The sequence below is a fragment of the Helianthus annuus genome, chromosome 10 (assembly GCF_002127325.2).
Source record: "Helianthus annuus cultivar XRQ/B chromosome 10, HanXRQr2.0-SUNRISE, whole genome shotgun sequence".
NCBI classification, from domain to species: domain Eukaryota; kingdom Viridiplantae; phylum Streptophyta; class Magnoliopsida; order Asterales; family Asteraceae; genus Helianthus; species Helianthus annuus.
In genome coordinates, this window is record NC_035442.2 from 106,022,880 (window position 1) to 106,047,318 (window position 24,439).

Below are 24,439 nucleotides of genomic sequence, written 5' to 3' on the forward strand. Positions count from 1 at the left end.
TACACAAAAGAGTTCTAAGATATTAGATATTTGCATAATAGTCCCTGTAATAGTGGAAAGACAAATATGCCCACATGTGTAAGCCACATGATCAGATTTAACAGAAAAATTTAACTGGGTTGGGGCTAAAGGGCATAACGTGTAGGATTTTAAAACATCAAGTACAAAACTCATCAATTTTAAAGATAAAGGAAACCGCCTGCAATTTGATGTAAACATAAAGGACAAAACTTATAATTTACTCAAAAAAAAAAAAAAAAAAAAAAACCTTAAACATCCACCACCACCAAAAACCTAAACCCTCAACCCCCCCCCCCCCCCCATCACCCACCCTAAAAAAAAAGTTTAGTTTTTTTTAAGATTTTTTTTTTGTTGGTTAGGTTTTTTTTTTTTTTTTGGTTTGGGGGGGGGGGTTTAGATTTTTTTTAGGTTTTTGGGGGGTGAGGGTGGGGGGTTAGGTTTTTGGGTGGTGGTGGGGTGGGGTGGAGTGGGGGTGGGTGTTTAGGTTTTTGGGTGGTGGTGGGGTGGGGTGGAGTGGGGGTGGGTGTTTAGGTTTTTGGTGGTGATGTAGTGGGTTTAGTTTTAGGTTATTGGACACTTGTCACTCTATAAATCCTTCTTACACTTCTTACAATTAGAAGCCTTTGTAAAATAAATTAACCCAAAAAACAAATTGCTTCAAAAATTTTCCTATACAGTGTGCTAGCTCGTCTGTATAACTTACCTTCTCATTCCTTTGTAACCCAATGATTTTACACTCTTTTTTACTTTATAAACAGAAACATGACAACAACAATCTCCAAGTTTGCTCACTTACAAATCCCACTTAAAGATGTTGTATTGGCCACCGACAACTTTCATCATGATAACATCATCGGGCGTGGTGGATTTGGACCAATATACAAAGGACTGCTCTTGCACTCCGGGAACTTGATCAAGATTGTTGCGCTGAGGTTAGATCGTAAGCATGGGCAAGGAGACGTCGAGTTCTGGAACGAAATTTCAATGCTTTCTGACCTCAAGCATACAAATCTAGTCTCTACTATTGGTTTTTGTGACGAGAAAGGTGAGAACATCATCATAACCACTTATGCGGCCAAAGGAAGTCTTAAGGAGCATCTAAACAATCCGAACCTCACATGGATAAGATTGAAGATATGTGTAAGCGTGGCTCGGGCGTTGAGTTACCTTCATTACGACGAGAGACGTGGTTATCGTGTTATACATCTTAACATCAACAACTCCACAATTTTATTAGATTGAGAACTGGTAACCCAAGTTATCCGGTTTTAAAGTTTCCATCAAGCAATCACTTAATTAAATGGACTGGGTCATCCTGACAGACCCTATTGGCACAAGAGGGTATATCGACCCACAAATTGTAAAGACAAAAGGAGTGACCCACAAGTCGGACATTTACGCATTTGGTGTCATTTTATTCGAAATATTGTGTGGGAGAAAACCATTTATTCATAACCACCATGATAAGTTACTAGCTCCATTGGCCATAGATCATTACGAAAAAAAAAATGATGAAGGGTATAATCCATCCCCCTTTATGGAATCAGATGTCCACACAATCACTGGAGAAATACTCAGAAGTCGCATATTCTTGCTTAAGGGAGGAGCGCACACACCGGCCAGATATGAAAAATATTGTCAGTGAACTTGAGAAAGCGTTGGAATTTCAGCTAAGGCGTGAAAATCTTGTAAGACCCCTTTTTTCTTTTTTTTTTTATTGTTTTTTTACGTCAAATATTCGTGTTGTTTAACTTCACTTTTTATAAAACTTACCAAAACCACACCATCAACAAATAAAATATCTGTTAGCTTTTACCAAATTAATGTCTATAATTATGATTTTAAAATGTGTTGTTCGTTGCTATCAAAAACTAACTTTCAGTTAAAATATAAAAATTCTTTTTATTTCTATATTAATATGTCTACAATATAAAAAAATTATATTATATTTGAATTTACTAACATTGAAATATTAAATTTTAGAGATTGGTTTTTTTGGTTAAATTAGTTCTTCGTGATGAAGAGGCCTTTGTTATCCATAACCACCTACTCACCACCACGGTCAAATTTTGAATGGAATGTTATGTTTCCACTCTGTTTACTTTTATAAAAGAGCTATTTAGTGGTAGAAAGGTTCTTCAACCTTCTTTAGAAACCCCATAAATAAACGTGATGAAGCTTTATTGTTGGTGTGTGCGTGGGTTTTACCCTCTTAGATCATCGGTAATGATTAGTGTACAATAAGTGGTATTTTTCGCAACATAGGCTTTATAACGACTCTTGAAAAAATGTGTAAGGTTGGAGGGTATGGAAATGGGTTTTCGTCATCATAAGGGATAAGGTAACCACTGCGGTTACTACACATAGTGATGCAGCTCAAAACAGCATCCTGTAGTCCCACAAGTGGCACAACCACTTTTGACTTCAGTGACAAAGCCAGCAAGTGGTCTGTCCGGGCACTGATGGCGGTCAACTGCCCAGCCCACATGCATGAAAAGCTGGCAGACAGAGGAACAACCACAACAGGACATGGCATCACCACAGGAAGCGTCTAACACTTCCGTGACCTGTGCTTCTGACACACTTGGAAAAGGCTACGCGTTGTCGATCTAGCCACTCAATTACCCTCCTTTACTCTTCGGCTATAATTACCCATCCTGGAACAGATTTGAGGTAACGCTAATCTACTGTCTCTCACATACTTCTCAAACACACACTTTGCTCTCAAGCAAATACTGATTCTCACGCCGAAGAGTGGTAACAAGGAGCACCCCCACCCCATTCTTCTTGTTACGAGTCACGGTTTGTTTCCTTGTGCAGGAGACAGGTTATACGACGGCCCGACCATTGATATCGGAAAGAAGGGATTAACCCTACCTGTCAAGACTAGTGACTTAACCTTTCCGGTTAACCACGGTTTTATCACACACGCAAATGAACTTAATTAGTTTTGAATTAGAACTCAAATGACGTGGCTATCTTTACGGGAAAATGAGTAATGGATATCGGATATGTGGAGAGCCACAAAGGAATAAAGATGGGCTGATATGAATTTGGCAACTACAATTATTTCCCCGATATGAATTTGAACTCGACGTTGACTTCTCGCAAGATTAGCCGGCGAACTAAACAGAGATTAGAACCTAACAATGTAATTTTTTTGATGGATATCTTGTATGGTTTGAACATCATTATCCCCGGCTAGCTTAACACTTTTTAATAATTGCAAGTTACCATTTTATAAATAGCTAGGGTATCCATCATGTGCACAACAACTTCATCAAATGTTACATAGGTACGTTTATAATAATATATAATAGTTGTTGAGAGTAGACTAACATTATAAAATGAGCAAGACATCTAGTAGTTAATTGTTGGAATATCATTCTTATCTCCGGCAACCTAATGGCACGTTACCATTTAGAATCCCTCGCAGGCTATTATGTTCCAATCTTTGATATAAAATACCTATAACTAAATATGACGTAAATGGAGTAACCAATTAGCATCGTCACAGTGATGAACTTAAGTACTCGATCATATGTTCACATTTTTTCAGTCCCACATTTCATTGGTTTCATTCAATGCAAAGAAAAAAACACTTGTCATTATGCCGTTAAAATACCCGGCATGGACGGATATCCAGCTAGTTGAAATAGTTTTCATTAATTGGCGTCTGTATCATTTTAATCTTTTAGTTGTTTTCATTGGGCGATTAGCATATGTACCCCTTTATTTTTTTTAATCTTAGTCAATCAACTTGAAGAAGTCAATTTGTAATAGTTGAGGTATCATCTCCTCCTTAAAACACATTAATTTTAAATATTCCTAGCTAGATTTATATATTGTGGGTTAGAACCCTACGAATTACATGGGTTTAATCTAATTATAATAAAAAAGTCCTATTAATGCCACATGTCATTTTCTCATTCAAAAGTCTTACTAAAGCCATATGGCATTTTCTCATTCAATTCACTAATAATATATATTTATATTTCATATGCATAAATATTATAATGCATAATAATAACAATAATAATCTAATCTAATACTAATAAAAGGATCATGTTAGTGTTACATGACATTCTCTTCTTAAAATTATATCTTAATGCCATGTCGCATTCTCTCCGTTACTATTATTATTATTATTATTATTATTATTATTATTATTATTATTATTATTATTATTATAATATCATATTAATATACAATTTATTGATTTATACTATATCATATTAATATATCCAATTTATTAATCTATACATAAGTATAAATAAATACGTAATACATAAAAATATTTATCTTATACTATCGAAGTATTTTAATTATTTATTTTTATTTTCATATGTGACATTAGATTTTATTTTTTCAACATTGCAGATCAAACCAAATTAGGTATTTATCTAACCAAATAATTTATTTGCGAATAACTAAACACATAGTTTAGCAATATTATTATTTTATTAATAATATATTAGATTAATATTTAGTTATTATTATTAGTATATAACACATGTGGTGTCCGATACAAAAAAAACTTTATTGCGAATATAACTCTTTATTCAACGAATTTTATACCACCATGCCAATAAACCTATAAAAACGAATATGGTATATAGTTTAAAATTTAAATTATATTTTATATAATTTAGATTATATTTTAATTTATTTTTGTAATTATATATCAGCAATGATTAAGTTAAATAGAAGGTATTTACAAAGCTTTTTAAGTTCACATTTAAGCGATGATATAAATTAATGGGGTGGGTTTTATTTGGATTAAGAAAACAATAAATTAAATAAGTAAAAAGACAAAAATGCCCCTCATTAAACTGATTTTTTTTATGAAGTTAATGGGTTGAATGAAAATGACAAAAAGAATGCAAAACTCAGGAACTAATGAGAAAAATTGTTATTGCTATTGTTATTATTATCTATTCGTAATTATTAAATTATTATAATTACGAATTATTATAATCTAAGTCATTAGGTTATAGTCTATGCGTTACACGGGTTTACGTAACATATTGTCTTTATTCAACCCGTGTAATACGCGGGTCTATAAACTAGTAGATGTATATAATATTATATATTAAATAATAAAACAATATTTTTTTAAAAACTCGTTTATTACACGGGTTGTAATTTTATATATCAAATAATAAAAAAAAACTTATAACTTTATTGTACGAGTTGAATAGATTTAGTTTTATATGTCAAAGTAATAAAAAAAAATTATATATTTTGTATACCAGCCGATTGATTCATTTGTTCTAGTAGGACAGGTCATACCAGATTTAAAAACCATACAACATTATATTAAAAATAAATAAAAAGTAAATCAAATTATATAAAACTGAGAACATATTGTCCTATTTACCCTCATTTCCACTCTATTTAAGTTCTCATCCCTTTCCCTCTGATTCCTCTCACAATCTGCCAACATCTCTCCATCACTCTCACGCCTTTGCAGTTACAAATTCAGCTGTCGATATCTCGGCTACCATCGCTGCTGTATCTGTTCAGAGCTGTCGTCGTTGTAGGGCTCCTTTTCATACCCATTACCAGGTTCGCATGTTCAACCCATTTTAACTCTAACCAGTCTGTTTGACATCATTTTTAACATAGTTTAAAAAAAAATAAGGATTAGGATCAAATACAAAGGATCTTAATTGTAAGAAGTGTAAGAAGAATTTATAGAGTGACAAGTGTCCAATAACCTAAAAAAACCCATTACACAAAAGAGTTCTAAGATATTAGATATTTGCATAATAGTCCCTGTAATAGTGGAAAGACAAATATGCCCACATGTGTAAGCCACATGATCAGATTTAACAGAAAAATTTAACTGGGTTGGGGCTAAAGGGCATAACGTGTAGGATTTTAAAACATCAAGTACAAAACTCATCAATTTTAAAGATAAAGGAAACCGCCTGCAATTTGATGTAAACATAAAGGACAAAACTTATAATTTACTCAAAAAAAAAAAAAAAAAAAACCTTAAACATCCACCACCACCAAAAACCTAAACCCTCAACCCCCCCCCCATCACCCACCCTAAAAAAAAAAGTTTAGTTTTTTTTAAGATTTTTTTTTGTTGGTTAGGTTTTTTTTTTTTTTTTGGTTGGGGGGGGGGGGTTTAGGTTTTTTTTAGGTTTTTGGGGGGTGAGGGTGGGGGGTTAGGTTTTTGGGTGGTGGTGGGGTGGGGTGGAGTGGGGGTGGGTGTTTAGGTTTTTGGGTGGTGGTGGGGTGGGGTGGGGTGGAGTGGGGGTGGGTGTTTAGGTTTTTGGTGGTGATGTAGTGGGTTTAGTTTTAGGTTATTGGACACTTGTCACTCTATAAATCCTTCTTACACTTCTTACAATTAGAAGCCTTTGTAAAATAAATTAACCCAAAAAACAAATTGCTTCAAAAATTTTCCTATACAGTGTGCTAGCTCGTCTGTATAACTTACCTTCTCATTCCTTTGTAACCCAATGATTTTACACTCTTTTTTACTTTATAAACAGAAACATGACAACAACAATCTCCAAGTTTGCTCACTTACAAATCCCACTTAAAGATGTTGTATTGGCCACCGACAACTTTCATCATGATAACATCATCGGGCGTGGTGGATTTGGACCAATATACAAAGGACTGCTCTTGCACTCCGGGAACTTGATCAAGATTGTTGCGCTGAGGTTAGATCGTAAGCATGGGCAAGGAGACGTCGAGTTCTGGAACGAAATTTCAATGCTTTCTGACCTCAAGCATACAAATCTAGTCTCTACTATTGGTTTTTGTGACGAGAAAGGTGAGAACATCATCATAACCACTTATGCGGCCAAAGGAAGTCTTAAGGAGCATCTAAACAATCCGAACCTCACATGGATAAGATTGAAGATATGTGTAAGCGTGGCTCGGGCGTTGAGTTACCTTCATTACGACGAGAGACGTGGTTATCGTGTTATACATCTTAACATCAACAACTCCACAATTTTATTAGATTGAGAACTGGTAACCCAAGTTATCCGGTTTTAAAGTTTCCATCAAGCAATCACTTAATTAAATGGACTGGGTCATCCTGACAGACCCTATTGGCACAAGAGGGTATATCGACCCACAAATTGTAAAGACAAAAGGAGTGACCCACAAGTCGGACATTTACGCATTTGGTGTCATTTTATTCGAAATATTGTGTGGGAGAAAACCATTTATTCATAACCACCATGATAAGTTACTAGCTCCATTGGCCATAGATCATTACGAAAAAAAAAATGATGAAGGGTATAATCCATCCCCCTTTATGGAATCAGATGTCCACACAATCACTGGAGAAATACTCAGAAGTCGCATATTCTTGCTTAAGGGAGGAGCGCACACACCGGCCAGATATGAAAAATATTGTCAGTGAACTTGAGAAAGCGTTGGAATTTCAGCTAAGGCGTGAAAATCTTGTAAGACCCCTTTTTTCTTTTTTTTTTTTATTGTTTTTTTACGTCAAATATTCGTGTTGTTTAACTTCACTTTTTATAAAACTTACCAAAACCACACCATCAACAAATAAAATATCTGTTAGCTTTTACCAAATTAATGTCTATAATTATGATTTTAAAATGTGTTGTTCGTTGCTATCAAAAACTAACTTTCAGTTAAAATATAAAAATTCTTTTTATTTCTATATTAATATGTCTACAATATAAAAAAATTATATTATATTTGAATTTACTAACATTGAAATATTAAATTTTAGAGATTGGTTTTTTTGGTTAAATTAGTTCTTCGTGATGAAGAGGCCTTTGTTATCCATAACCACCTACTCACCACCACGGTCAAATTTTGAATGGAATGTTATGTTTCCACTCTGTTTACTTTTATAAAAGAGCTATTTAGTGGTAGAAAGGTTCTTCAACCTTCTTTAGAAACCCCATAAATAAACGTGATGAAGCTTTATTGTTGGTGTGTGCGTGGGTTTTACCCTCTTAGATCATCGGTAATGATTAGTGTACAATAAGTGGTATTTTTCGCAACATAGGCTTTATAACGACTCTTGAAAAAATGTGTAAGGTTGGAGGGTATGGGATGGGGCCCTTAGGGGCTTTATCAAGACACATCAGCACCACCTAGGATCCACGTCAGTGAGGGGGCTTTATCACGCCCCCCCTTTAACTTGCATGGTGTGGGATGGAGTCCTCTATTAAACAAAATTGTTGGTGCAGTTTTTGTGTCCGATGCTGTTCGAATAGATTAGATTACTTTTTATTCTGATTATGTAATAGTTAGTGAAACGGTCAAACGAACGTATATAGACCCGCTCGTTTGAAGTGGTCAAATGAAAGGGTTATTCGTTTGACCGTGTGTGTTTGCAAGTGACCTTCCACATAAAGGTGGATTTTCATGTGAAGGTGGTGTGGCTATAAATACCACCCTTAGGTCATTTGCAACTTCTTAAGGTTTTAGATTTGGGGGAGAGATCACCACTTGGTCTCTCCTGGATGTATGCTCCTTTGGTATATTTTGGATAGCTTATAATTGTGCCGATTTGTAACGTTATGCTACCTAATTTTATACAAGAAAGTTGTTTATCCGTCTCTAATCTTCCATCTTTGAACTTAATCACACACTAATCACGGGTTTCGGTCCGAAATCTGAATCTACAATTGGTATCAGAGCCATGGTACCCGACTTAGTGAATCTAACCATTTGTAAGTAACATGAGCTCTTGACTAGTGATTCTTGTGGGTTTTTGTTCAAGATGTAAAAGTGGTGGAAACAAGAAAAACCCAAATCTGGACCAAAATAAATGGATCTGAGATGAAATAGACCATACAAGAGGGTTAGGTTTTATGTTTCACACCAAATATATCAAGTTTTCATCATCTATCATCACTTTTGAGGTGTATTTCGTCAAATCTACAGAAGAACTTATCGCCATGTTCTTGAGGTGGGTGGCGGCTGTTTAAGAGAAACTAGGGTTTCTCCAGATCTGGACCCAAAAGTAAACAGCGAAACATACCTACTCACTGCGAAGAATCGTCCACAAAGAACATGCACTGCCGAAGAACCTATACTAGCGAAGAATAACATTTGACGAAGAACATTGTTTGTTGCTTTGATTGTTCGCTGATTTTGGTCTATACAAAGAACCCTCTTGCCGAAGAACCCCGTTGGCGAAGAACCAGCATGCTTCGTCAAGATTCGTTCCATGAAAGACCCCTCATGATCCGTGACCTGTTTCGGCGAAGAATAGTGTTTCATATGCTGGAGTTCTTCGTGGGACGGAGGTGGCCGGTGGGCGACACCGCAGCGGTGGTCAGTGGTCGTGAACGGCGGCGAGTAAAAAAAATGCGGGCGTCGGCTGGTGTATGATAGATGAGGGAGGTACACGTTGGAGGATGCCGGATGGCGGCTGACTTTGGATGTTTGTCGACTAGAGTTTGAAAGGTTTATGATATGTCGGCCGAATAACATTGCCGCTAGGGTTACGGGGTAAAATTTGCATGGGCCTGGTGTCATTGGTGCAATATTGGGCCCCACATAATTGGGTCATTATTATACTCAGGCCATGCAAAGGAATTCTCATGTTGTGCATTGATTGATTCTATGGGGCCCACTAAATGGGGAGTAGAAATTTATATGATGATGATGGCTGAAGTTTTCATGTGGGGCACTCGAATAGAGATGAGGTTTGTTATAATTGTTTGTTTATTAGTAAAATGGAGGCAGGACCCACAAAAACACAACATGAATTGTTAATTTTTGGAGCAAGTCATTCCTTTTGAAAATTTTGGGCCCACTTGTGGAATACAAACATGGATAAGGCATTAGGCTACATTTTGGACCAGCGTGATTGATTCGATAATACATTTAACTGGGCCTATTATTTTTGGTTGTTGATAATGATGAGACATGGAGTCGTGGACCCGTTTCTATTAGTGAGTTGCAAAGTGGGATCGGGTGTTCGTGAAGTTTATTTGAATCAAGCTTTAATGTCAAATTCATACGGGTTCGGGAGCGCGCTGGATCACTTTAGGATGATGAAAACACATGTTTTTTTTTAAGAATGTCGGGTAGTCACAATTACCGGTGCAGACGTCAAATTTGGTGACTTAACTATTATGGGCCAAAAACGGTGTATTTATTTCCGCATGTGAAAATTTACTTTGTTATCGGTGTTCGTAAATGCTCGAAAGAATTTTTCTTATTGTAATATTCTCGCATTTGGGAACGATTGAAGGAACCTGGTGAGCCAAGACCGGTCCTAACGAGTTCACAAAGCCGAAGAGTTATACCTATGATGGAAGTTTTCGGATTAGGTGTTAGCAGAACTTTGGAGGGATACAAGTCAGATCCTACGGGGCTTGGGGACTTTCTTTATCAACTAGAATATGCAAAGAAAAAAGTCGCTTTTGTGATCTTTTGGAAAACTGAGATAATTTGAAAAATTCTGCTTTGTGGAGAGAATTTGTTCAGTGAAGTTGACGACAGTTCCGCTCAGAGGAGAGAATTTGTTAAGGTTTAGAGATTTTACCAAAGAAATGGGGGGATAAAAACTTTCATATGTTTTGGAATTTCTTCAGTAAATTTCTAAACGCAATCACAAGAGCCAGCGTGAAGGGTTTTGCATGGAAACATACATGTATCTAAAGTCAACAGTAGTTTCAAAACGCTGTTCACTGAAGACCTGGGGAATCTTTATAAGAGCTGATAGTTCGAGGCTGACAGTTGTGGATTGCAACTTTATCAGATGCCGGTTAGGTTTTTGGATCAAGGGGATCAAAGCAATGACACCTTGCGAAGGGAGATTGTTGAAACGTAACGCGGATGAAGTTATAGTTGAGGGGGAATTTGCAGGATTCGGTTTTGAGTTTGATGTTCCTTGGGATTTTACAGGGATCTGGGTGTAATTCAATTCGTTGAGTTTGCAAACGATGTACTTGGTCAAGTTGACATCCTGAGTACTGATGCTGAAGATCCGTAGTGCATTACGTGGTCAACTTCACAAAGGCGAGACAATGAGATCTAGATGTAGTTCAACTAAGCGTGCTGGTTGAGTTTGCAAATGATATACTCGGTCTAGCTGACTTCCTGAGTGCATTACTTGGTCGATTCCCCAAAGATGGTTTACAAAAGATAGTTCACTAGAAAACTCTACCAATGTAGTATGCTTGAGTGAAATAGAGTTCTTATGACAAGATCAAGACTTGATGCATTTTTTTTTAAATGGAACCCTTATCAAATGTCGGTTGGAGTATTGGAAGATCAACGGAAGATCAGTCAATTTAGCCTTGCGAGGAAATTGCACAACACCCAACACGGATACGCGTACTTTGAGGGGGAAATATTATACGAGAAGCTTCAAGGGTTTGGTATTGCTATGAAGACTCAAGTTAAGATACTACTTACCGGGATCATCGGTCAAGGGGGGATCTGTTAACACATAGAAGCTAACATCAACAAATACTCGACTGAAGATCGATTGCAATTGCATTTTCAGCTTTCGACAGCAACAGACAAGGGGGAATTTGTTGGTGCAGTTTTTGTGTCCGATGCTGTTCGAATAGATTGGATTACTTTTTATGCTGATTATGTAATAGTTTGTGAAACGGTCAAACGAACGTGTATAGACCCGCTCGTTTGAAGTGGTCAAACGAAAGGGTTATTCGTTTGACCTTGTGCGTTTGCAAGTGACCTTCCACATAAAGGTGGATTTTCATGTGAAGGTGGTGTGGCTATAAATACCACCCTTAGGTCATTTGCAACTTCTTAAGGTTTTAGACTTTGGGGAGAGATCACCACTTGGTCTCTCCTGGATGTATGCTCCTTTGGTATATTTTAGATAGCTTATAATTGTGCCGATTTGTAACGTTATGCTACCCAATTTTATACAAGAAAGTTGTTTATCCATCTCTAATCTTCCGTCTTTGAACTTAATCAGACACTAATCACGGGTTTTTGTCCAAAATCTGAATCTACAAAAAAAATTATTGGCTGAAATGATGTGGGCCCCACCTGATAAAGCCCTTCGTCCTCGTTACCATGATGGAGCCCCATCAATGGCGCCCTGGTTTAATTTGCTTAGTGTGGATGGTGGTGCCGAGGGGGCGCTATAGGTGGTGAGGTGGCACGATTGAGCCCCCATACCCTCCGGCCTAATGATTAATGCCTTTTAGAGCCCACATCAAACATTAATTTCAATTTTTTCTCCTTATTTCACATTAAACTAGAAATATCTCTCTCTTCATGTCCTTATGACGCCTATAGAGGCGGTGATAGTGGTTTCGGTTTATGTGTTAATTTTTTGTGTTCGCTTTGGTTAACCGTCTATTAGGCCTAGAGCTTTGTATTCAGGCTTGACAAAATTGGTCCTAGATAATGAACATCTAGACTTGAACATACTGTTTGATTATGAAGAAAAACATTGGTTCCTCTGGTTTACCGTTTAAGCATTGTTACACCTGATGACCTTTATAGTTGTGGTCCATTTTCGGAAATTGGATCCACTATAACACTATGTTCCCGAGTCTCATTTAACAGGGGGAGGGGAAGGAAAATTTTCTCTCCTAATCTCTCCAATTTGGGAGGATGAATATATGGTCATATTTGGTCATGTTTTCTTCACTTTTCCCCCCTTGCCCCCCTCCCCCTGTTAAATGAAACTCGGGAACATGCTTTTTCATATTTTCATTTCTTTTTCCTCCCCTCCCCCTGTTAAATGGACTCGGGAACAGAGTGTTAAGTCCACTTGACTTGCACGGAAGACAGAAGATGCACAAGTTAACAATTTGATGCACTATAATCAATGTGGAAATTCAAAGATGCAACATCGTCATAGTCAAGTAGGAATAAACAAATACTTCATGTTTGTTTATTCCCACTTCATTCTCTTCTGTAAATAGATAGCCTTATGCAACCAAAGAGGGTGAGCTTAACCGCAATGATAGATTGATCGCATCCAATACTCATATTCATTGATAATACATAATTCTTTGAGTAATATCTTTGTAATAGTGAATAACCTTTCAATCATTTCGTAAACCCTCTTCATACGGATATAAACTCAGAAAATTATGTATGTGTCCTTCTTGAAATTTGATTTCTCATTCCCACACTATTTTCATATTTGTAAAAGTCACTTGCCATTTGTGATAAAATAAGCTATCCGGAACCAACAATGGCTTATTACAAAATCGTAAGCGAGAGCTTGTTCCACGCTCCTCATACACACCAATCGTTTGCAAATGGGTACTCAGTGTAAGGAAATCCAGACGGCTAGATGGCTAAGTACAATGCCCGTTTAATGGCAAGGGGCTTTTTACAACAATATGGCAAATATTATTATGATACATTACCCATCACTATTTGTACCGTTCTATCCATTGCCATAACCAAAAATTGGCCAGTTTGCCAACTCGATGTTAACAATGCATATGTTTGTTGTACGCTACATAAAGAAGAGGTATTCATGTGCCAACCACCCAGATAAATTAACCAACAATTTCCCAGACACATTTGCAAGCTAAAAGAGTAGCTCTATTGTCTTAAAAAACTCCTCGAGCTTGGTAAATTAAGCTCACCCACTTTCTTGTCACCATTGGCTTTCAAAAATCACTTGTGGATCACTCCCTATTCATTTACCTGCACAATGGTATAACTTGTTACTCTATGTAGATGATATAGTGATTATGGGCAGTGACTTAGTTTTTCTAATCCATTTTATTTGAACTCTATCCAATTCTTTCTCCATCAAAGATCTTGGTGCTCTTCACCACATCCATGGCATCAAGGTCATTTCCACTAAACTAGGGCCTTTTCCTTTGTTAACATTGTCACAGTCGCGCCCTCTTATCCCACATCAAAAAGGATGGTGGCAAAGTGGTTGCAACTCCTTTAAAGTCGTCAATAGTTCTCACCCTTGCGGATGGCTCTCACTCGTCGACCCGACTCCTTATCGCAAACTAGTAGGCTCTTTATAATACCTTGTATTAACAAGACCACACATCTCCTTTGCGATTAACAAACTCTCGCACTTCATGCATTCACCATCAAAAATACAAATACATTGGCAAGTATTAAAGCGGGTGCTTTGGTACTTAAAAGGTACAATTCACCATGGTTTATTCTTAAAACGTGCCACGAATCTTGACCTTCAAGCATTCTCTTACTCTCCACGATGTTGAGCGTGGCTCTAATCAAGTTAAGATTAATCTGGTATAATAACCACGACCTATATTCTATATATTGTGGTAATATAATTTCTCCATTAAAGATCTTAGTGCCCTTCACCACATCCATGACATCAAGGTCATTTCCATTAAACTGGGCCTTTTCCTTTCTTAACATTGTCACAGTGATGCCCTCTTATCCCACATCAAAAGGGATGGTGGCAAAGTGGTTGCAACTCCTTTAAAATCGTCAACGGTTCTCACCCTTGCGGATGGCTCTCGCTCGTTGACCTGAATCCTTATCGCAAGCTAGTAGGCTCATTACAATACCTTGTATTCACAAGACCACACATCGCATTTGCGATTAACAAGCTCTCGCACTTCATGCATTCACCATCACAAATACATTGGCAAGTATTAAAGCGGGTGATTTGGTACTTAAAAGGTACAATTCGCCATGGTTTATTTTTAGAATGTGCCATGAATCTTGACCTTCAAGCGTTCTCTTACTCTCCACGATGTTGAGCGTAGCTCTAATCAGGTTAGGGTTAATCTGCTACAATGACCACAACCTATATTCTATATATTGTGGTAATATAATATCATGGCAAATTGCCAAGCAAAAGTCGGTGTCCTGCTAATCAATAGAAGCCGAGTATAAAGCGCATTCCTATGCAGTGGCTGAATTAGGATGGGTACACACCTCCATGAACTCGACATTACCGTAATTAGCCCACCAACTCTTTATTGTGACAACAGGACAACATACTTGTGCGCTAACCCCGTCTACCACCAAGAATGAACCTGTGGCCTTAGACTACTAGTTTGTTCGGAAAAAGTCACAAATGCCTCTCTACGTGTGCTTCACATCAATTCAAGTGATCAACTTACGGAAGCTCTTACCACCCCTCTAAGTCCTGCCATTATTTGAATGATTTATGTAATTATTTGTTAATGAAATTCTTGTTGTAACTTAAGCTCCTAAATTGTCTTCTTTTCTATTCTTGTACATAGCTACAACTAGCCATGATTGTATCTTCTATAAATCAAGTTCTGAATAAACAATATTTCAAGAGATACTCATATCAGCGTAGCATAATCTCTTAATTTAGCTTTTGGTTCGGTACAGATTAAATCAGTCATGGGGGTACTCGAACAAATTTAGCTTTTAAGTTTAAACTAAGATAATAAGAGCAATTGTTATTAAGGTTCAACTTTTGTAACGATTTCCGTCATTTCCACTAACATATGTTAATTATTCTAAGGGGGGGATGGGTGGTCATCACTCATCACTCACTCATAACTTTCAATCAAGTTCCGCCATGTCATCAAGCCTTTTTCCATCACTAGTGATGGATTTGAGTGAAAATGTCCATCACTTACCACACATCCATCTCCATTTAGAAATAACTCACCACTCAAACATGAATAACACGTGATATATATAACGCGTGATAACATTCACGTGTGATACTTATGACCGGCGGTGGTGTTTGGAATTCCATCACTCGTTATATTACCCCATCACGTGTGAAAACTTGACCACCCCGGGTCCCCTAACTCCGATCATTTTCTTTGCACATATGAGCATATTGGTCATATTTGGCTTTAAATGAGTATTTATTTAACTAGAGTTGTTATCAGGTCATTGGGATGATATTGACTAATAGGTATCTTTGTTTACCAAATGGCACAATTTTGCTTCATGTTTCCGAGTATAACTCCCTTTTAACATATTTAATTGCAGAGCTTGGAACATTTGAAGATTCCTCTTAGTGTTATACAATTAGCAACAGATGATTTTTCAAAGGAATGCATAGTTGGATCTTGGGATCACTATACTCTTTACAAAGCAGAACTTAAGCATTATGACAAAGAAAATCATTCATCCAAGAGACAAAACACTGCACTTATAAAACGTTACCCTTCTGGAAATGAAAATTACGGAGAGAAAGAGTTTCTTACAGAAATCGAAACGCTTAGCAATGTAAAGCATCCCAACATAGTCACTTTACTTGGATACTGTATTGAAGCTTTTGAGAGGATCCTTGTCATTGACAATTTTTCTAATGGATACCTTTATCGTTATTTGCAAAATCTCAACAACAGACGTAGTTTTACATGGGAAAAACGTTTGAATGTATGCATCGATGTTGCACACGCATTGAGCTATCTTCACTTTGAGATGGAAAACCAAAAGATGATAATAAACCGTGATATATGGAGCTTCAACATTGGGTTGGATGAGAACCTGGGGGCAAAGATTGTTGACTTTTGGTGGTCTATCTTCATGCTTCCAAATCAAGAAGACAAAGGCCCCTATGAATTCCAAGAGATTTACAGACCGTCCCACATAGATCTTGAATATAAGAAGACAGGTAAGGTAAAAAGAGCATCAGATGTTTATAGTTTTGGTGTAGTTTTGTTTGAAATTCTATGTGGAAGGGTAGCTAGAGATCCAATTTACCTAAAAGAGAGTGAAAAGGGGTTGGCACCTGTTGCAAGGCGAAGCTTCAACACGGGAACACTAGAGGACATGATAGATCCTATACTTAGGGAAGAAACTGGTGAAAACAATTTTGTTCTAAATAGAGGACTCAATAAGGAATCTTTGCACACATTTATCAAAATTGCACACCAGTGTGTGGCAGAAACTCAAGACAAATGCCCAACAATGAAAGTTGTAGTCAATGAACTTGAGAAAGCATTCTTCTTTCACGTAAGTCATTGTTTTAACTTCATATTATCATTACGTATAATTCATATATGTGTGCTGACTACTGTAAATATCAAATACAAAGGTAGCATGCATGATAACGTTAGATTTAAAAAAAAAATAATGCATAAGCAGTTAGGTTTACATTGTTAAAAATCTTTTTTGGGTTCTAACATCTAGTGTCTAATGTATTAGGTTTACTTTTTAGACATTATAGGGATTTCTTCAATCCTATCATTTAGACTACAAATTTAGGACTTTATTGAATTGCTTCTACGGAGTTATCAAAATTATAACAAAAAGTTCAATATAAAACTTCTAGAAAACATAGTACAGTGCATGACTAATTAAGTAACTGGTCCCAACTGCTTAGACATCATAATCAAGTCACTCACTCGCGGTACGATGAATGAGATAATCAACTCATTCACCAGCAGTTGTATAAAATGCATAATCAAGGCATCAGCCTCAGCTTGATAGTCTCAGCTTGATAGTCTGCATAATCAAGTCATCCTGCCTCAACCGAATAGATGACATAACAAGTCACCGGCCTCGACCGGACAGACGATATAATCAAGGCACTTAACCTAAGCTGGATAAACAACATAGTAGGCTTGACATAACCCAGTCATCCAGCCTTGGCTGAATATACAACATAATCAACTCACTAAACCAAGAGTAGGTAAACTGCACAAATCCCCTTTATCTGATGCTTCGGGTTTGCAGAAACATTGACTTGCATTTTTGCAGTAAAACCAAATCCTTGAAGCTTTTGTAGCAGACTCACGCCTCAAAATACGAATATCCGATTAGTCAGAAACTGAAGCTCGATCGACTACCATTACCTCATCCTATGCTAGCTTTATGTCTATCAATCATTTTGATTGATCAGCAAATGATAAAGATTTGGTCTTTCAAAGATCTACAACAGTGTTAGATATGTAAACTTAATTATGTTAGTGTTTATTATGCAACTTATAATATCGATATGTATTATTACTTATAAACATGGAGATAAGCGGGTTAAATATTCAAACCGTTTATGGCAGTTACTCCCGCCATAAACAACCGCCAAATCTCACATATATAATATGTAATGTCCGACATCAATGTCTGGCACCAAGACATTCAAAGAATTATGTTTTGTTTGTCCTTTCATAATTGCCTAATTCCCTCGATTCGTTTCATTGTTAGTTCACATTATTATCGATCATGGCTGTCAATCCGATCAACACTCCTACTTCTTCAGCCAAACCTTTTGAATCCCACCATGATGATGATGATTACAATTGCTTCTGCCAACATAGTGGTATCAGAGCCACGGTGGGAAATCCAAGAAAATCGATCGATATTATTCGATTTCGGGCACAACCGGATGAAGAACAAAAACAGAGGATACGAAGACGGAGACGAATTCAACCCCGATCGCACAACTCCGCGATCACAAATGTTCGCAAGAATGAAGCGAGAGACTCTGATGAAATTAGAACGCGAAATCGAGTTACTAGAACAAGGGAAAACGATTTTCTGTTCATCAGAGGTATAGGGAATGCTGAAATTAAAACTGGGAATGAAACTATACGTGTTCAAAGTAAGAGGGGCAAATTCAATGGACGGTGTTATTACTGTCATGAAACCGGTCACCGAATCAGTTCGTGCAAAACAAAAGAAAATGATAGAGTGACACAATTAATCCGGTATGCAATCAACACCGGAATTCAGAACGAGGGCAGAGTACGATTTTTTCGAAGAACTGATCATCGCCGGCACAGAACATGGATTATGGGCAGATATATGGCATGTAAGTACAACGTTTAAGCATCATTATGTGGGTAATTTAAATGTTTTTAAACGAATACGAAATTCGTGTGGAGTAGAGACTAGAACAAGGGAAGATGAATTTTTATTCATCAGGGGTCTGGGTGTTGTAGAGATTCAAACAGGGAGTGAAACCATGCGAATTCAAAGCGTGTTTTACATCCCAGAATTGAATCGAAATCTGTTAAGTATGGATCAACTAATACTGCAAGGTTACACTGTCAAAAACAATGGTGATAAGTGTTAGATATACCCAATGTTTACTACCCCTGTTTTCAGTATTAAGAATAAAAGAACGGGTCTCACTAAAGAAGATGAAATGAATAAAAGACGAAGGAGGATGCGATTGGAACAAGATGTTGTTCCAACAATGAATTACGTTTGCAAGAAGAACCGTGAAATAGCGAACGGGATCGATAAGGATTCCCAGAATTTAAAATACGGACAAGTAAGTGTCCCAAGTTCCAGCCATGTGAGGGTTGAAGACGGCTATGGTATGGGCCATAGTATTCACGCAGACGGGGAACCATTCAACAGTACCATACGGGGAAAAGATGAAGTACCAAGCGTGAATTTCGCAACACGTGCAGATGACGAAGAAGACATTCGATCGAAGAAGGTAATCAAAGCGAACTTTGCGGGTCTTACAATAGGGGATGACAGACTGATGTTTAAAGACGGTAGAAGGCTAACCAAACAACAGGCCAAATGAGCAAGGATGAAATTCAAAAAGGCATTTTACCATCAACGAATACGAGACGAGTCATTACGGATGCTAAGTTGAAAGGAGAACGTGTTTCAAATGTGGGAAGTTTGGGCACATCATTAAAGATGACGTCATAACATCAAAGCTGTTTCTGAACAAGGTCACTCACAACGTCTTCCTGTTTCTCCAAAACATGATAAAAGAACTGTTAAGGAACAAGAAACGAAACAACGACGTCATAACATCAAAGCTGTTGAAAATGCTTTAAAATCTGAAGTCAAAACGGTTAAAAGGAAACCTAGTTTGTCACAACCATTAAAACCAGAAATTGTACATAATACACAATCTGGTAAACAAAAACAAGCTTGGAGACCTAAATCGGGTGAAAGTTCAGGGGGAGGTGCGGTGTTTGAAAATCTTTAGGAAATTGAAATTACATTTCTTGATTCTCAGGGGCAACCCAAGTCTATGAAGGCTTGGGTCCCCCTCTCCAACTAATCTCTGAGTGAGTGTGCAGGAAGTTCCAGGAGGAACTATCGATAGGCGACAGAAGAAATTGTTGCCTTTGATGGAGAGAAAAAGAAAAGGAAAACAGAAGTGTCTGATGAAAGAGATTGAAAGCTTTGACAAAATGAAAATCATTTCAAAGTGTGATTATTAAAGGCTTTGATCGGGTCCCCAGGGTAGATTCAAATCAAAATGTACGCACCTGTAGCACGTCTGAAGTTCAAAATCAACAAGATTAACGTGCAGTGTACATTTGTTCGAGGTGTGATTGAAGAAAATGTGTTTGTTGAACAAACCAACCGGGTGTGCGGATGCCTTGGCGTGGATTGAACAACCGCACACTACTTTTGAAAGAGAAAGTCAATGACCTTCGCTGGTGTAATGTGGAAGACCAGCCGGACCCGGAGGTTTCTGATCTTGTTGTTGTGAAGAGATTTCTCAGTAGCTAAAAAAATCGACTTTGAAATCCACACCGGGTGGATATCCAGTTTGGGAGAGCACTCAGATTCCTTACAATGCATGAAACAGTTGCAGGATACGGTTTTGAATTTCTAATCTCTCCTATGCTTGTCGATATTTAAGCTGCTTTATGAATTATTATCATCTCGTATAGCACTCTTTGGCCTGACACGTTGATCTCAAATATCACCTCACACGTGATTGTTTCACTTTGAAACTCGTCAATGTTGTCTTGGTCCGCACCGCTTACCGACGTGCCAACTCATTTTCCCAAAATTCAATAAATCATTTCTGATTAAAATTAATTTTGGTAAACGGCATTGAAGTAAAACATGAGTTAACCGACATCGGGAAATCGTTTTTGTAAATACCTTTGTGTTTTTAAAATTTATCTTAGTTTGTTGATTTTAGGGGGAGTAAATCCAAAATTTAAAAAATCCAAAAACATCGAAAAATTTGAAGACACAAAAACAATAGAAAATCAAAAATGAGTTTCCTGGCGAGAAAAAGAGAAAATGATAGTAAATCAGTGGTCTGTCAAAACCTCTTTAAACTGAAATGCAAAATGAAAAATGTTTAAGCAGCTCTATATAAGAGGTATCGGTAGGCTCACAATCATTTTAAAGTGTGCAGGGCGATATAAATCTTAAATCGACTGAAGACCTGGTGGGAACCGCACATTAGCATATGGTCTTAATACCGAAATTTCGTTTGAGAGGTTGCCGAGGTTCTGAGATATTCGGTCTTTATGCTGCTTATCATCTGGGTATCATGGTTGTATCTTTTAGCGAAAAATAACGGGGACGTAAGTCTAGATCTTCCATGATACTATACATACGTGTACATATTGCATTCGACCTCAATAAGTGATCAACAATCACATGTCCCTCAAATAAGTGATAATATATGACATTCATCCGGGAGTCAAGTTCGTCTCTTTGCTGTACGAAAGTACTGACCTGTTCACGGACTTGCTCCTGTGCCCTCATGCATATGAAAATCAAGTTCCTCATCAATAAGTGATTCTATCACATAGGGCTTGTTTTCAATCAAAATAAGTGAGTTTCTCACATCATATACGGTCAAACAGATGATAATCGGTATACTCACCGGTAAGATGAACCCTCATGCATACCTTGATACGGGAATGTGTCGTGTGTGGATGAACACCGGTCGGTAAGTATAAATTATACCTTAATGTATCCCCTCGCCATGATTACATCTGATAAGTTGAGCTTAAGTGGACAACAATACCGATAATTGTTATAGGATGCTTATCTAAATGTTAACTAATTGAACAACAAGAGCGTTTTGGCGTGACCGTACACTGATATGATTCTCTTATCCTCGAAACTCGCAAAAAGAATGTCTGTAAATATTTATTTACTGCTTTTAGTTTTTGCATCTTTGTATATATTTATATATTGTTTTCCGTCTTTACATTTGAAAAATGAAAAATTCCAAAAAGATTTTAGGTGTGTTTTAATATAAACTTTATAAAATCCAAAAAGATTTTGCTTCTAGTTTATTTTTGATTGACCGATGTTGGAACTCGAGTCTATCCTAACCAAAATCCTGATTGTAAGCTGAAAAACAATTGCATCTTCATAAATGTTCGAAGTGTTTGACAGTTTTTGAAAGTTAAAGGATTAAAATTGATCATTTTCTAAACTTTCAAACTGTTGTCAGTCGGTGTTTGATTGAGATTTGATCTCACATGTGTCATTTGTTTATGGAAACTATATTCCAAGCAGTTGTTCTCATTATGTGTTTAGATTTCTTGCATGTGCAGATGCTAAAGGCGAGGAGAACATGTTCGATGACAAGCTTCGGAATGAAGACACGACGTAAAGGCACTCAAAAGATAAAGATGATCGGATTGCAGTTGACCACTCATCAACACCACAAGGATCTGAAGAATTAACGATCAAAAGATTCACGAGCATGACTCAAAGGAGAGTTCATTCTAAGGGGAAGTTTGTTAACACACTTCCTAAATGAAAAGGGGAGTTTGTTGATACACTTTCTTCTTACGACGCGTGAAGACTTTGAAGATCCTCCGACATGAAAGACACAGAAGACGAACAATCACAGAAGACGAACCATCACGAGTAGCGTCCAAGGGGGAGTTTGTTGATACACTTTGTGCGGACGCGACTCGGCTCGGTTCGACTTGGTTTCGACACGGTTAGGTCCGGCTCAAGCCCGACATCACGACATTCCTCTGTCGTGCGCCCCAGAGTTCGACACGCGAAGCACGAAGAGCCGCGAACAATTCCCATGACACATCACCATGACATCATCACAGTGATGTCATGATGATGTCATAGTTGTCATATTAGTGAATTTGTGAACTTGTAAAAGCAAACGACGAAACACAGTATGTTTCGTCAACTTCGTAGTGGCCTAGCCCTGTTTCGTCGCCTGTTGGGCTTCTTCAGGCCCAATGTTTGGCCCAAAGGTGTTTCGCCGAGTCTTTTTCTGTTTCGTCAAGGTCTGTGTCTGTCTTGTATAAATACCCCTCATAGTTTCTGTGTGAAACTGATGAGCACAGAGAGACTTAGTGAGAGTCGTTAAAACATTGTTTGTATATGTTTGTGGCTGTACTCATCCCTAATCAATAGATATTGAATCATTGGTTATTCCGTGTGTTTTACACTGTGTTTGGTTTGCACCGTCACGGGGATTCCGCACCCGTTACTGTGTTTGTGATAAACAAGGATTTGGTTTTCGTTATCGATCCACCGGAAAAACGAGACCTACAAAAATAAGAAAACAAATCGTGCCGAAATCATTGACTACATTTCAAGATATTGCCTACAAATGCCTACATAACGAAAGAGAAAAACGGCCGACCACTAAAGAAATTTTAAGGGAACTTAAGAAGGCACTTGAGTTTCAAGTAAGTAATTCAAAAATATATACCTCAACTTAACATCTTTTCAAGATTTGGCCCAGATTCAGATTTTCCAAAAACAAAATGCATGATAAAGAATGAGTTGTAAGTAGCAATGTAAATGTCCAGGGATATATAGATATCAACTATTTAATTGTGTGAGATTTTTTGTTTCGTAATCATGTCAGATTTACGCATGCTTTCTAGGTACAGTCCATGGAAAAAGATGAAGAAGGATGTAGGGGACCAGATTATGACACTCCAATTGAAACAGTTGGGGACATACAACAGCTGTCCATCAAACATTCTCAAACTGGAAAGCAAGTTCAAGATCCAGAGCTATCTAAACACACAGAGCAAGATCTTGTTTCTCCCACAATTCGCAAAGCCACAATTATCCCTCCGGGAAGCAAGCAGAGGGTTCTAGACCACCTGAAACAGGAGGTGACACTCGGAGAGCATCAAATAAAAAAGCTCAAGGAGGAGTTGAAGAAGGTGGAGATGGCAAACAAGTCACGTTTGGCCCTCATTCGAGAAGAAGAAGAAGAAGAAGTTTAGCATGTTTTTTATTTGATATGCGGCATTCGTTGACCGTTTCTGCACATTGTTTTATTTTGCTCCCTCTCCCTATATATCCTAACTTTGTGTCTAGAGTTGAAAATTATAACATATTGATAGATTAGTAGGTTTTTTTTCAACTATGTTAAAGCTTATTAGATAAAATATACTAATTACGGTTGATTATAAATAGGATACATAATTTCATTGTTTTTCTCTTTATTGTACTCATTCTACACACATACATATGGTAATTCATAATACATAATGCCTTAGAAGGTTTTCGTTAATCTATATAGTTCATACGTACCAATTAGTTGTGCGCAAATGTGACTTAATTATGTATTAAATCAAATGAAGACATGTGGGCATAAATTTCATAGGATGAGTGCCAATAAAAAGACATGGAAAAGAGACCATTTTTCACGGTGAATACGGAGTTTTCAGTGGATAGGCACATTTTCCATCTTTTTTACTTCACTCTTTCGTAAGAAGTCAAGATCACAGTGGTTCTTGTAGTGATTTAGGGTGGTTGAGGAAGGAGGGTAACAATGTGTTGTGGAATAACTAAAACAAAAAAAAAGGGATGTGAGAATGATGAACCAACCAAG

The 24,439-nt window shown here is 37.3% G+C and overlaps 3 protein-coding genes across 3 annotated transcripts; all 3 read left to right on the top strand.

Moving 5' to 3' along the window:
• The first annotated feature begins 783 nt into the window (after positions 1-783).
• LOC110882207 (probable receptor-like protein kinase At2g23200) lies at positions 784-1,263 on the top strand. The gene has a single exon (XM_022130285.1). It carries the CDS (start codon positions 784-786, stop codon positions 1,261-1,263), a length of 480 nt encoding a protein of 159 aa, XP_021985977.1.
• A 5,271-nt stretch (positions 1,264-6,534) lies between these two features.
• On the top strand, positions 6,535-7,014 carry LOC110882208 (probable receptor-like protein kinase At2g23200). Its single transcript, XM_022130286.1, has one exon. It carries the CDS (start codon positions 6,535-6,537, stop codon positions 7,012-7,014), a length of 480 nt encoding a protein of 159 aa, XP_021985978.1.
• Positions 7,015-7,280: 266 nt separating this feature from the next.
• LOC110882209 (cold-responsive protein kinase 1-like) lies at positions 7,281-19,414 on the top strand. Its single transcript, XM_022130287.1, has 3 exons — positions 7,281-7,460; positions 15,916-16,887; positions 18,950-19,414. The coding sequence occupies exons 1-3, from the start codon at positions 7,281-7,283 to the stop codon at positions 19,412-19,414; spliced, it is 1,617 nt and encodes a 538-aa protein (XP_021985979.1).
• The last annotated feature ends 5,025 nt before the right edge of the window (positions 19,415-24,439 follow it).